The sequence below is a fragment of the Toxorhynchites rutilus genome, chromosome 1 (genome assembly GCF_029784135.1).
Source record: "Toxorhynchites rutilus septentrionalis strain SRP chromosome 1, ASM2978413v1, whole genome shotgun sequence".
Lineage (NCBI taxonomy): Eukaryota > Metazoa > Arthropoda > Insecta > Diptera > Culicidae > Toxorhynchites > Toxorhynchites rutilus.
In genome coordinates, this window is record NC_073744.1 from 176,293,039 (window position 1) to 176,308,586 (window position 15,548).

The 15,548-nt window shown below is 40.9% G+C and overlaps 2 protein-coding genes and 1 long non-coding RNA gene across 7 annotated transcripts in view; 1 reads left to right on the top strand and 2 right to left on the bottom strand.

The window, feature by feature from the left end:
- Nucleotides 1–2,766, bottom strand: part of LOC129763005 (uncharacterized) — a 143,658-nt gene extending 140,892 nt beyond the window's left edge. Inside the window, exon 1 of the long non-coding RNA XR_008740777.1 lies at nt 2,664–2,766. This is a non-coding gene — a long non-coding RNA (uncharacterized LOC129763005). The remainder of the gene's footprint in view (nt 1–2,663) is intronic.
- LOC129762853 (otoferlin-like) overlaps nt 1–15,548 on the top strand; it is a 301,153-nt gene that overhangs the window by 58,546 nt on the left and 227,059 nt on the right. The window lies entirely within an intron of this gene.
- On the bottom strand, nt 4,844–5,295 carry LOC129761604 (histone-lysine N-methyltransferase SETMAR-like). Its single transcript, XM_055759339.1, has 2 exons — nt 4,970–5,295; nt 4,844–4,919 (listed from the first exon to the last, which is right to left on the bottom strand). The coding sequence occupies exons 1-2, from the start codon at nt 5,293–5,295 to the stop codon at nt 4,844–4,846; spliced, it is 402 nt and encodes a 133-aa protein (XP_055615314.1).

Below are 15,548 nucleotides of genomic sequence, written 5' to 3' on the forward strand. Positions count from 1 at the left end.
CTTTAGATTGAAGATAATTTTGTGATCCTGAAAAGGACCCTTTTTAGCCTGCATGTGAATCCAACGAGCGAACAAATCGTAATGAATGTATTTTTTTGTCATCGCTCCCTTTTAACGCTCATTCGTTCGTCTCGTTGGACTCGCCCCTCTGGCTGAGTCTGCCGATTTGTCTCTATCCTGTGAGTGTGTACCGCTAGAGTATAAAACACGCGGACCCCAAAAAAATATCTTATTTTCTTTAAAACCGTAAACCCGTGTGGTTGTACGGCATCGGCATCGTGGACGTAACAAAGAAGGACAAGTTAAGGGAAAGACAAAGTCTCACTCGAACCGTGCAGGTCTCCAGTTTCCTGTTGGTCGCATTCACTGATTGCTCCGCAAGGGTAACTAGGCCGAACGGATTGGTGCCGGAGCACCAGTATACCTAACAGCGATTATAGAGTTTCGGCCGTCGGAGTGCTCGAGTTGGCTTGCAAAGCTGCTCACGACAATCAGAAAACCCGGATGGGAAATCAGAAGCTGGATGGGAAGAAATTTTCCAACTGTGAAAGCTGTGGCGAGTGGCAAACGCAATAGCTAAACAGGAAGGTTTAACCGAACAAGATGGGAATATCGAGTGATAACAAAAACACAACACCAAAGGTTCTTTCCAGAACCATCAACATATTCATAAAGAGTAAACAGTAAACTAATCCATTTTTCAGGTAGACAGGTAGGTATTCACGTAGGAGAAGAAAATAAAACAATATATTTAAAATATATATTTAACAAAAGCTGTCCCCTTTGTATAGTCCTACGTCACTCCGGTTATGTCCCCGACATTACCCACCCGTCTTTTTTTCAATAATCATTCAATTTCGATTATCTGTTTTCGAGTATCTATACAGAATTTGCTGAATAAATGGTTTTTCAAATTTATGTTTTTTTTTCAACTTCTCCATTGATTTTTTTTTATAAACCCGACGCAGACTAAAACGCATCAATTCTGATTAGAGCTATTTAAAATCCATTGTTGGGCAATAAGCGCTAATTTGAGTTATGCCTACTCAAATGAGTAGGCACATAAATATGTTTCAATCTGTTCGTATCTAATACCATCTTCACAGAATAAACTGCATCTAGAAATGTATAACAGCTTCCAAATCGTATCGCAGATAGTGCATAATTGTTCAGCGCCTCGCGTTAGTTCTATGCCGAAAACCAACGTTCGCACCCCACATGTTTTGCTTCCCAAAACTTGAGGAAAGTTTTTTTTTTAATGTCGGAACAATAAAATTCTGAGAATTCCGTCCGTTCGACATCATCACTGACAGTCGAAATGCAAAAGACAGAGAAGAAACCTTCCAACAGCGTTTGTGTATATAGCACATTATTCTTTAAATCATTCCATTTCCTTCCGTATCACTCATGTTCACTCCATGTGTAACCACTATTCAGTTAAAAATCTATTTCGTATATTTTGTGTTCATCATGCTGATAAAAATTGTGTAATCCATCCGTCATTTCGAGAACTCCAAGAGCTAGTGTTTCTCATAAGTTTCTCATGAGCGGAACACCCACCCTCCTATCCTTAACAGCCACGACTCTTTTGTTTCTGGAATATTTAGCCTGTCGCGAAAAACGCATACCCCGAACAATTTTGTGGAGTAGAACTCAAGCTCTCGATACAATAACAACATCGACTGGCAACCCGCAAAGATCACACACACACACACACCGTATGAAAGCAATCTGCCTTCAACTCGCCATGGTCACAAACAGTGCATTTAATTAATTGACTGGCAACCCGCCACGATCATAAACACTGCATTTGAGCAAGGCCGGCATCTCGCCACAGGCACAAGTGCATTTAAGCAAGGCCGGCACCTCACCACAGCCACAACAAATTGCATTTAAGCAAGGCCGACATCTCGCCTCAGCCACAACAAACTGCATTTAAGCAAGGCCGGCATCCCGCCTCAGGCACAAGTGCATTTAAGCAAGGCCGGCACCTCACCACAGCCACAACAAATTGCATTTAAGCAAGGCCGACATCTCGCCTCAGCCACAACAAACTGCATTTAAGCAAGGCCGGCATCCCGCCTCAGCCACAACTAACTGTATTTAAGCAAGGTCGGCATCCCGCCTCAGCCGCAATTAACTGCATTTAAGCAAGGCCGGCATCTCGCCTCAGCCACAACAAACTGCATTTAAGCAAGGCCGACATCTCGCCTCAGCCTCAACAGACTGCATTTAAGCAAGGCCGGCATCCCGCCTCAGCCACAACTAACTACCACACAGGCAACAACAGTCATTTTGCTAGTCACAAATAATTTGCCACCACACGATCGACTCGCTACGAGCACAACAAATACAATCGATACAACAATACAAAATTCCATTACACGGTCGCAAAAATTCTTTTTTTTTTCTTGTTCTTCATTAGGTGCGATTCACATATACCAGCATCGGCAAGCTCGCCGTCGGCAAAATAAGTCCAATAAAATTGTTAATGGCACGGTGACGGTCCGTTGTATGTGTAGCGCTCATTAATTTTCTTCTGCCGTCATTGATGATCACCACTATCGGTCTGTCTCCTACACACATTTCCAAGCATTTCCATTCAATTCTAAGAGGTATCTACAATAACAACAATGTTCATTATTCATACTAATGGAACTTACTTGGAAATCTATCCCATCCTCGTTGCCAATTATAGTGTTCATCACAGCAATTTTAAAAACAATTCTCTAATTCTCACCATATTTCACGGCCGTCCATTTCTTCTTCTCTTCATCTCTCAAGTCCCAGGTCCGTTCAACCAAGGGTCAACACTCGCAGGTGTGAATCTGCGCATCTATCAAGATTTATAGAAATTGTGTAGAATATATATTATAATGAACCCTACAGTGTTGAAATTATTCAAATTTTTATGTTTTTTAACGATTTTCCTTAAAGAAGAATTATGATCATGGTTTGATCACCTCTGATCATGGTTTGTCCAAAATAATGATCATGGTTTGTCCGGTTTTAGAAATCTCCATTTTTGAATGAAAACATTCGAATTCACAATTAGATTTTGCATTTATCATTGCTTGAGTTTACTGTCATCATATTGATTCATTTATAATTTAGGCTTTCTTCAGAATATTGCCTTTTCTTGGGCATTTTAGAAGTGTTCACCTCAACACAATCAACACAGAAAAACCATACTTCTGCTATGCGCGAAGCACACCATAAACAAAAATAAACAAACTGCAGCGCGCCAAGCGGTTGCCCTAGAAATCATGTGGACAAAACAAAATTATTGAATGTTGTCCAATTCAATAATGTTGTTTGATCAGAATTGAGTTCATCAAAATGCGTTAATTTAATGGTTTAGCTATGTAAATCCGATACAAATGGTGAGCAAGCATGATGTTTACAATATTTATAAGTGTTGTAATCCAGAAAAGGTCTGAATACGTGCCAAATAATCATCTGGTGATCGATTAAAAGTTAGCTCGAATGAGGGGCGCATTGACACAAATAAAAGGTGTATTTTATAATCCTTTAAAACATGTGTTTTCTTAAAAATATACTATCAAACTACTATACATCATGTAAAAGGCAATTTCATTTATATGTTTCGAAACATTCGAAGGCCTTATTTGACACAGGAGCGCTGAATTAGAGCATTCAAAAAAGTGGGCAAACCATGATCATATTTTCGACTGGACAAACCAAAATCATTTACCTTACATATTGGAGAGAAAAAAGGATTTTACGTTTAATAAAAATATCTTTTTTGAATCACGTTTCCATTTTATCATGCGAACATTTTTTTTGAGCGTGATATCATCGAGACGTCACTGTACAAATGATGACTAAGCTAACGGTAGTCCCACGTCAACCGTTTATAACGCGTTTATATCATAGATATGATCCACCCATTTTTCCAAATATGAAGTAGAAATGTGACCATTTTAATTTTTTTCTTATCACTACATGAGAGTAAATCGGCCCGATTTTACGAGGAATATAAATCGCATTTAATTATTTACTTTTTAACCCCGAAAAACTCAAAAACAACAAACCAGCATGAGGTGTGTACTCAATTTTGAAATTGACTGTAACTCGGTGAAGCTGGTCGACATCTCTGTCCCGGTAATATATTCATCTGTGAAACTCTGGCTGTAGTTTACGTTCCCCTTTGGAAAGTACCGCTAATTGAGTTCCAGCTATTTTTGGGATTACTGTCCGAATTAACATATCGAGCGTTCATTCAACAGATTGTGTTTCGGTTTAAAGTCAATTTTTGTTTAACAAAAAAAAAACGTCCATCACAATTCAATAACAGACAGCGAAAATTGTCAAAAGAAACCGTTACATTCGTCTACGCAGCAGACGACATAATTTGGACAGATTCCAGAGCCAGAAGGCGACTGTCACAACGTTTCGCCTCTCATTCGCTTTCCGCTTTTTTGATTGCAAATATGTGACAGAAGAAGCTAGTGAAACGATGGAGGCGTGTGAAATATTTTCACAAACGTCAGAATTGTTTGTTGGATTGCGGCGGAACAGCCAGTCAGCCAGCCAGTTATCGGAGATACGAAAGACTTTCGTCATACTGCGGTGGCGGGAGACGATGGTACTTTCTGGAAGCTGCAAACTGGTGGAACGAGAAAATGGTTGATGATGTGTTTCATGAATGGAATATGGGATTGCGACGGAGAGTAGGGTTTAGTGTTAGGAGCGCGTTGTGTCTCTTGATTGAATCAAATTTACAAATTTACATCACATTAGGCTATCGGAATTCGAGGGCAATACTCTTGATATAGCAAGTTTCCAACATTTCGATTCCCTTTCTGTAGTACAAAACGTCTCATTCGATGTGAACCTCTTCCCCTGGAGCCACCGCTTGAGGTTTGGGAACATATAGCAGTCGCTGGGGGCCATGTCTGGAGAGTTTGGTGGGTGAGCAACCAATTGGAATCGTAATTGTTCCAACTTGGCCATCACTTTTAACAAGAAATGCGACGGTGCGTTGTCGTGATGGTCCAGAACTTTTTTCTTCGCCAAATGGGGTTGTTTTTTCTTTATATCGTCATTCAGTTTGTCCAATAACGCTGCACAATACTCTCCGGTAATTGTTTTTCTCTTCTGCAGGTAATCGATGAAGATTATGCCGTGCGTGTCCCAAAACACGGAGGCTAAAACCTTCGCGGCCGACCGTTGGTCTTTTTGTTGCTTTTGCCGGCTTTCGTAACTTGTCAGCCACTCTACAGACTGCCCCTTGGACTCTGGAGTGTGGTATTGGATCCACGTTCCATCCATTGTCACACAAACGTCGAGAGAGGTCCACTCGATTACGCTTCAACAACGCCAACTCGGCTTTCAACGCGCCGCTGTCAGCAAACGCGGCACCCATCGCGCGCATAACTTCTTCATGTCCAAAATGTCGTGTAAAATGTATCACACTCGTTCTTTTGGAATGCCTACGGCCTCAGTTAACTCGCGTAAAATCTTTACGATAGCCTCTTTTGACCTTCCAGAGCGAGGTGCATCTGCGGTGCTTGTACGGTCCATTTTGAATTCACCAAACCACCGATAAACTGTTGTTCTCGAAGGAGCAAAAGTGGAATAACATTTCGCCAACCACTGCATTGATTGTTCAGGAGTTTTTTCCATCAAAAAACAATGTTTAATCAAAACACGATATTCCTCTTTTTCCATTTAAACACTTGAACAACTGTAGTTTGTGTACAAACAAACGAAATGTCATGAAACTTAACACAGAAGCTACTGACAGATGAACATCTCGAAATGTATCTTGTTCATTGTTAGTAGCGCCATCTGTTGATAAATACCGGGACTTTTCAACCCATGTAGTATACTTTGAATCGAAAGAGTATATATTGGTTTCCATTTACAAAATAATACTGCGATTTTGTTTTGATTTTGACGTAGGACTACGTCTTTCATTTCTATACCGGGGTGTAAAATCAAAGTTTCGAAAACGAAAGCGTTACGCCGGAGACCGAGATTTTGAGTGTTAATAGCTCCTAAACAACTGAACGAAATGGTATGATAAACACTTCATTCGAAAGATACAGACAGACAGACGTAGACATTTTACGCGTTCTATACTTGTTACTTTTTGATCCAAAAACTTGTTTCAATAGTCTTAAAATTGCTTTCAAAACATGCTATTGAAATCACCAATCGGTATATAAGCGAGAGCCGCTCGGAAATCCACTCAGTTCTAATTGAACAGCGATTGGAGTATGTTGTCGCTGTTGTGGTGAAGCTCTTCGTTTATCATGAAAGCGCGAATGAACGGTGTCACCAAGAGCCTGTTTGTGCACCTTAGGCCAGACATGAATCCATCAGGAGGAGAGTGATGCCACAAACGGTTCCCCGGGAAGATCTCGAAGCAGCCGCTACACACACACACACACACACACATACACGCACGGAATTCTTTCCGTTTGGATGCCATTCAGCATCGAGAAAGATCCGGAAAATAATCTGCCAGTTCCTCTGGAAATTTAAAAATACATTCATGTGAAAGAGTTTATTTGAATGTTTTCTATCCATGTAACACTGTGACCAAATACATTTGGTTTTGTGATTTTTCAATCAATCGCAATTAACAGGATAGCTTCTGAAGATTATACTTCCCCATCAGTAGGATATTTTCGTATTCAATATTGGATGCATAAAACCTTGTACCTCCAAAGTGAAATTTTGGAGTTTGTGTGACACAAGAGTGTTATATATTGTAACAAATTGTTTTTTAATGTGACGTCTTTTTCGTACTTATGAGGTGTACAAAATGAAAAACGAAAAATATCGCATCGTGAGAATTTCAATTCAGAGAGTTCATTCGCCTCTAGTTTGTCTTCCAAACTTCCAACGCCAGTCCAAACCCTTATTGATTCATTAGATAACAAGAGCTTTATAAATAGGCGACGGCATAGTGGTGAGAAGCATTCACAGGGACGAATGATCATCGGGTTAAAGACCCTTAAGAAGCAAAAACTGGAAAACTGAACCGAGAAGTATTTAGTATGTTTTGAACTGTGAGGGAGTTCAGAAGAGCCGAAAAAAGCAGCAAATAATCCACCGGCGAACATGATCGCAATCAAGACGCTGGAGAAACACAACCGGAAAAATGTCAACGCTGCTAGCAAATAATTTTCCGCTGCTACCGGTAAGAAGAAAACAGCAGCCACTGCCGAAAAATTCAAAACTACTACTGTTGTGAAGGCGAACAACATGTAAAAAGCTTTTGCCGGTCCAACTGTAGCTAAACCAAAAGCCACTAAACTTTCGAAAACCGTTACAGAGAAGCCGATAATACTGAAGCCAAAGAGATCAGCAAGGCGTCGTGAACGTAACGTAACATTAAAAATCCGGATTTTGGACCCTCTCCCTCTCCCTACGTAACGCAATTTTGCTAACTCTAATACACAGTAAGTAACGCATCCTCGACCCCCTCCCTCCTCTTCTGGCGTTACGTAATTTGTGCACGACGCCTAAACAGCAGGGTTTTAAAAAAAGTTACAGTTGTCACACATCACGTAGAAATTTTGTTTTCAATCTACAAACCCAGTTCTTCTTAGAACCAAATATTACTTTGAAGCGAAAGAATTTACAAAATACTGCAATCAAATTCATTCTTTTTGTAATTTATTCGATCAAGTACGATTATTGTAATATTACAACTTTCGGAAACTTATTAGGAGTTCATTCCCGTTCAACGCTCGCCGGCAAACGACTCAATTTCTCAAACAGGATGTGGGTGATGTGAGGAATTATCGCTTCACTATCGCTCTAGTTTTCGAAAACACCCGCCTCCCCCTCCCAAATATTTATCCATCTATTCATTAAGAATTGATTCAGATGCAACTTCAAACAGATAATCACTAAACCAACGGTAGTCCTACGTCAACCTTGCGGTTATACCACATTTATAATTCACCTCCAGTTTTTTTAAATTTTTAATATCTTATTGGATGCAAATAATTACAACACCATATTTTGATAGTGAATACAAATATACTTTGCCTAAAGCCGGGTTCAGACGGTGCAAGTAAGCATACGAGTCGGTCTAGTCAGAAATGTTTCAATTTTCAGGATATTTGAAAATATGCGAAGATATTTATAGACTTGAAAATTATTGGAGAAACAAATAAAACCCTCATAACGGGTGTTAAATAAAAAATGAGATTTTTTTCAATCACATATAAAAAATATTTTTTTTTCATCGATTTCAGTATTTTTTATTAATAACATAATGTATTTTCTTCAAACAAAATGTCAGTGAATGTTTGAATGAGGGCCGTGGTCTGCGGTTCGACGCAACTTTGTCGCGATGCTCTCACAAGAACGTTGTACGGCACTAACGTCAATTTTCCGGATACAATTCTGGATTCTTGTAGTCAGTTGCTTCGTGTCCTTGGCCCTCCAATTGTTTTTATACACTAGGGCACTGAGTGAGCCAAAGAAATCCTCTATTGGGCGGCACTGGGGCAAGTTTGTTGGGTTACGATCTTTCGGCACGAACGGTATCTTTTTCTTCTCAAGATACGCCAGCGTCTTCTTGGCGTAATGGGAAGACGCCTTGTCCGGCCAGAAGACGTACTTCCCATCCGCGTGATGCTCGTTCAGGAACGGCAGCAGGATTTTATCGAGGCACTCTTCTCGATAGATTTGTTTGTTGATTGCCAGACCGCTCGGCTTAAACCAAGGCTTTGAAATGCCCCGGTCGGAAATGACGATGTACACCATAACCTTTTTTTCAAAATTGTGCTTGAACTTGTGTTTCACTTCAGTCGGTGTGGATGACTTGTCGCTGGAGTAGTAATTATCATTTCCTGGAATATGCGTTTTGGACAGCGGAAAATAGCTTTCGTCGTCCAGAACGAAAGACGTCCCGCAGTATTTTTTGGTCATCCACCGACACTGTGATTTAACCGTCTCAATCTGCTCCTCCGTGTACTCCGGCGACCTCGTCTTCTTCCTGCAGACGATTCCTTCCATCTTGATGATCCGATGGATCAATACGTGGGAGTAGCCATATTTCCGACCGGCGTCACGCAGGCTGGTTGCGTCCGTGTTTTCAAACAGCCTCTTTAACGATGTCTTCCTCTGCTTCGTCATTATCGTCACCGGACGGCCACTTCCGACCTTCCGCTCTACGTTCAGAAAACCCAGGATACGATATACCGAACTAACAGGTACATTTTCTTCCTTAAAATGTGCCACCGTGAACTTTTTTCCTTGCTGGAAATGCGTTTCGTAGAACCGTACAATGCGTTCGCGGAACACGTGCTGTTTCGACGCCATCTTTGCTTTGACTAAATTCAAACTAGCAAAACCAAACACGCCTACTGTTTCTAGGGAGCCCAAAGAGCAATTTTCTTGGAGAAAGAAAATTTTACGCTCTTTATTTGATTTACTGAAAGGTATTGAAAAAATTCTCATTTTTTATTAAACACCCGTTAGTTTCTAAACAAAATCGTTGTTATTTTGTTTTGCACGCTGGCGGGGCACGTTTTCTTTTTGAGATAGTTTTCTTGAGAATCTCTAATATAGAATCATTATCAGACACAATTTTCATTCAAAATTCACTCGCTACTTGCAAAAAAAGTATTGTTCTAAGAAACAGAATGCAAATTCGATTTTAAAAAGTACATTTTCATTCATTACTTTAATTTTTGACGCGTATTTATTCCACCTGCAAATCTACTATCATTTGCATTTCACAAATTGGTACACGAAGCTGCTGGCAAGGCGAAATCTTTTAGACTGCGATTTATAGCATCACATACTTCCGGGATTATCTTAGCTATGGATGCTTTCGAGATTCCAAAAATTATCGCCAACAATCTGAACGGTATTCCAGAAGGCACATCAATGTCATTTCTAATTTCACTCTTGCAGGTACAGCATCCTTCATGAGTGTATGTTGGCGTTGTATTGTGGAGCAATTAAATCAAACAGTTTTTCCACTTGTTCAGGTGTTATTCTCAACACTGCTCAGTAATCTCGGGGAATCTTATCGTAGAGTTCTTTCAATATTGTATTTGTTGCTCCTTTTCTTTGCATCCAATTCCTGGCCCGAATCCTTTTTTCTTTCTGCCTTTTTTCGGATAGTACCTTCAGTTCAAAGAAATTCAGCACAAAGTATGTATTTTTAAACATGATCAGCGTGTGTTTCGCTATAAAATTGTGTAATGATAAATTAAACTGAAAATCTAAGACGAAAACTGCCAAAAAAGAAGTCGATTTCGGATCAATCATCTGACAAATTCGGACCTGATTGCTGTTTCTGACTATTTGATGGGTATTCGAAAAATCGCCTGGCATCCCTGGTAAACCCGTGCCTCTAAGGCCCATTTATACGTTGCTAGTAGCTGACTTGAGAATGAGCAGCTACTGACCCGGTGAGCTCGCTTGACAATTGGTTGACTCGCCTTGTCCGTTCACACAGTGTGAACTGCTGACGGGAAACTAGATACTACAGCATTGGCTGCCAGGGATGCCAGATGATTTTTCAAATGTCCATCAAATAGTCAGAAACAGCAATCAGGTCCGAATTTGACAGATGATTGATCCGAAAACGACTTGTCTATTGGCAGTATTCGTCTCAGGTTTTCAGTTGCACAATTTTATCGCGAAATACACGCTGACCGTGTATAAAAATACTTTGTGCTGAATTTTTTGGAACTGAAGGTACTATCCGAATAAAGCAGAAAGGCAAAAGGATTTGGGCCAGGAATTGGATGCGAGGAGAAGGAGCAACAAATAAAATCTTGAAGGAACTCTACGATGATAATCCTCTAGAGTATATAGCAGTGTTGAGAAAAAAACACCTGAATTAGTGGAAACACTGTTGGATTTCATTGGTCCAAAAATACAACGGCAGGATATCCTCATGAGGGATGCTATACCTGCAAGAGTGAAATTAAAAAAGGACATTGATGTGCCTTGCTTCGGTAAAACCGTTCAGATATTTGTCGGTATTTTTTAGAATCTCGAAAGCATTTCATAGTTAAGAAAATTCCGGAAGTACGTGATGCTATAAATGACACCCTAAAAGATTTTTTAAAATTTTATTTATTTCGCCTTGCCAGCAGCTTCGTGTACCAATTTGTGGAATAAAAATGATAGTAGATTTGCCAGGTGGAATAAATACGTCAAGTGTGTCAAAAAAATAATGAATGAAAATTTACTTTTTGAAATCGAATATGTATTGTTTTTAGAACAATACTTTCTTTGCAAGTTGTGAGTGAATTTCGAATGAAAATTGTGCCTGATAATGATTCTATATTAGAGACTAGCTGACCCCGCAAACTTCGTCCCGCCCAAAAATTTTTGTTATCAATACCTTCAAACATTTACGTTTTCTTACCAAGCACAAGTTCATGAGTCCAATCGCAGAACTGTTCATTGATTGATCTTCTAATCGACCCCGTTGAATTTACCTTTTACTAAAAAATTCCTAGTACTTCTGCCAAAACTCATCATTATAATATCAGATTATTTTCAGACACAATTCTCGTTCAAGATTTTTCAACCACTTGCAATAAAATGTTTCCCCGTTACATGGAATAAATGTTTGATACAGAAAATATGATAGAATAAAACAGACTTCCCCCCCTCCTCGTCTATTCACCACAGAAACGTTTCGTGCCCTCTTAAATCTTCACATGGGGTGGAGTGTTTAATCACCGTGAAAACATTTATTGCGCCCTAAAACCTCCATATACCTAATTTGGTTTCGTTCGGTTGATTAATTCTCGAGTAATGCAGAAATTTGGGTTTCATTTGTATGGAAGCCCCCCCTAAGAGAGGGGGAAGGATTATCTAACTACCATAGAATCATTTATTGTACCCTAAAACTTCCATGTACCTAATATGGTTGCATTTGCTTGATTAATTCTCGAGTAATGTAGAAATTTGTGTTTCACTTGTATGGCAGCTCCCCCTTAGAGAGGGGGGAGGTGTTTCAAACTATCATGACAACCTTCCCCGCCCCCGAAAACCCCAACATACCAATTTTCATGTCGATCGGTTCAGTAGTTTCCGAACCCATAAGGCAAGGCGCAAATTGAGACGCATATAGCGCGAGTAACTTGGCGCGATATAGCGCCTGTTTTTGTGGCTAATGAAAACAGATAGAACGGCGCAAATTGGCCAGATGACGCGAGATGGTGGAGCGCTCGTGAGACACGACTCGCGCGACGCTGTGGCTGAACCACAGTTTCTCGTGCTGGTCATGCCGGTCGTGGTAGCTGTGTTGGTGAACAATCATATAGCGCCGTGGGTTTGACACTGTTTGGCTGGACTGGTCGGAAGATTGTGTTAGTAAATAAATATATCGCGCAACTCTGTGTTAATCAGTCATTGTATGCGAGTGGCATGTTATTTACACCAAACTGCGACTCAATATGCGCTCCACCACGCTACGTTTGTGGCACGTATGAGTCGTGTTGGTAGTTTCGCGTTCGCTTACGAGCGCTATACGCTTCTCAATTTGCGCCTAGCCTAAGAGTTAGATAGACGGACAGACAGAAATCCATTTCCATTCCAGCTGCACTGCAGTAACTGACTAGACCGACCCGTATGCTTACTCGCAAACCCCTTTACACTATTTGATCCACGATTATTTCTTTGTTATGTTTCGAATGACAGCTCAGAGAGGATTTGAAAAAGCAACTGCTGCTATGATGCCATTTCGCTCAGTACATGCAGCACTTGTAGTGTTCGATCGGTGATAGATGGATATAGTGCGCTACACATATTGCGTCACCGTCACCGTTCCGTCAACTATTCTCTTGGACTTATTTTGCCGACGTCAAAGTTGCCGGTGATGGTGTATGTGAATGCTACCATACGATTTCCATGGGAGAATATTTGACATTTCATTCCTTTACGTTGACTTCACGGTGACGAGACGGTGTATGTGTAGCGCACTTATCTCGTTCGTCGATTTCATTGTGGGTCGTGTAGCCAAAGTACTGTCAGTTACGAAATGTGGCTAGGTAACAAAAATTAGGCACTCCCAAAATTTTGTTTATACTTGCCTTATTGAAATTGTTCCAGGGGAAGAAATTTTAGTGATATAAACTAAATTAGAATTCGCTTAATTCCAAAACGAACACCAAACAGAAGTTGACAGAAGCTAAAATCTGCTTTGTTGTGGAGCATTGTATCAAGCTGGCCCTTATTTGGGTCATCTCGGAACAAAACAGCAGGCTGTGGCCCCATTTCCTTCGGTCATAATATACAGGACTCATGAAAAAAATGAAAATTAATTGTTCCCGCAGCGCACAGCTTGGAATGTGGCCATGATTAGAGGGAAAAAAGCAGGAATCGGTTTTTTTTTGTTTGTTCCAGTATCCATTTGGGACTCTTGATTTTCACGCTGTTGCCTTGTGTTGTCGGTAATGATGGGTGCTGATTGTAACGAGTGTTAGTGCTGCACTCAGCATGCTTATTTCATTCGTAATGCGTCTTCGGATTGTTTTATTTTCATGAATAATGATATGGACATTTACTCTACGATCCCCAGGAGTCTTCAAGCAAACTTCACATCAATTAGTTCAAATTAAATCAGCCACTTCATTATATCGTATCTCAATCTGGACTCAACTTCTTCCACTTACCAAGTTCTTTGCGACACTCCGGGTATAAATCATCCACGCTTCGCTATCGAAGCGACAAGCGGTGCACACCCACAGTAGCTACCACGAAAATATTCCATCCACGAGCGGGGCACACGGTCCGATGACTTGGCAAACGCTGACACTTCCGCCTCCACCTCATAATTACATTGGAAATTTATCGATTCCTCCGTAGGGTCTCGGTCCAGGGTATGATAAATTTCACAATACACATCCCCTTCCGCCGGGCCGCGGGGGCGTTCGGGAGACTCTTCAGTCCATTTATTCGCTCTGACAACTTATTAAAATTAAGTTATTCGAACGGAAGCAAAGGCCGCGAGGTCTAGCCGCCGGATGACTCCCGGGCACTTTCCAGGCACACAACCATTGAACGGAGAACGAAGTGTGAGAGAGTGCTCATTAAGTTGCCCTCAGTTGCGATCGGTAAAAAAAACCCAACGCAACGGAAGGCAAAGGCGGAACGAGACACAGGGTAACTGATTGTAGATTTGTCAAGTACACGGGAAAAGAAAACGTCGGTCTGAGCTGTCGATCTTTAAATTGGATGAGGGAAGAAATAACACTGTAGGAGGGGAAGGAAGGAAGGAAGGTATTGAATTAGAGAGACTTTAAACTCTGAGAGTTCATTCGTCTCTTGTAGGAGGGGAAAAAACAGACAGCTTCATGAATCTTCGATAACCAGTTGCTGGGTGACAAATGCCGGGGCGAAAAGAAGAGTTCAATTTTGAACCCTTGCTGAGGAATATTGGATCGGTTTTTTTTCAATCGATCAACATTCAATGGTTGAGTATTATGGTTACCGAAAAAAATGTTTCAACTCGTACAATTTTGATTATTCAAAAAGAGTTTAACAAAGCAGTTTGTACTTATTTCGGAGCTATTATTACAAAATATGACCGTCTCCACCAAAATCGATGGCTGAAAGGTAACGCTATACCTTCTATTACAATTTTTTACTGTTTTCACGTAGGATTTATTCATTTAAACTTATACACGCTCTCGATGAGCAAAGCGAACATACACAGAGAGCGAACAACATTCGCTGGAACCATTCTAAAGCAAACATTCCGGTCGCCTGATGAAAATCCTTCCCAGCGATGGAATGCTGCGGGAGTTCCTTTCCAAGAACAAACCACGAAGTACCCAGTACCCTTCTCGGTACCGGTCGGAGCAGAAAAATGTGCTCGCCAAATACCATACTCAACTCCATTCTCGTCCATTCCCATGCGATCCCTTCCACCACCATTCCAGTGTCAATTCCTTTCAAGTAATCCACCGTGAAGCGGAAACGAATGACACCGACCTCCCACCAGTGTACAGTGCAGCAGCACTTGTTCCGGGATCAGAAAACAAACTCGCGCAATCTCTGGTGGTGGTTATGGCTGCTGGGGGCATCAGTTGCAGAGTCAAAGAACTATTGGATGCAAATCTTTTGACGTAGGACTACGTCTTTCATTTCTATACCGGGGTGTAAAACCAAACTTTCGAGAACGAAAGCGTTACGCCGGAGACCGAGATTTTGAGCGTTAATAGCTCTTAAACAACTGAACGAAATGGTATGATAAACACTTCATTTGAAAGATAAAATGTCTACGCGTCATATACTTGTTACTTTTTCATCCAAAAACTTGTTTCAATAGTCTTAAAATTGCTTTCAAAACAGGCTATTGAAATCAAAAATCGGTATATAAGCGAGCGCCGCTCGTAAACCCACTCAGTTATGATTGAACAGCGATTGGAGCATGTTGTCGCTGTTGTTGTGAAGCTAATTTCGTTTATCATGAAAGCGCTGATGAACGGTGTCACCAAGAGCCTGTTTGTGCACCTAAGGCCAAAAGGGAATCCATCAGGAGGAGAGTGATGCCACGGTTCCGCTTGAAACATCGGAGCAGC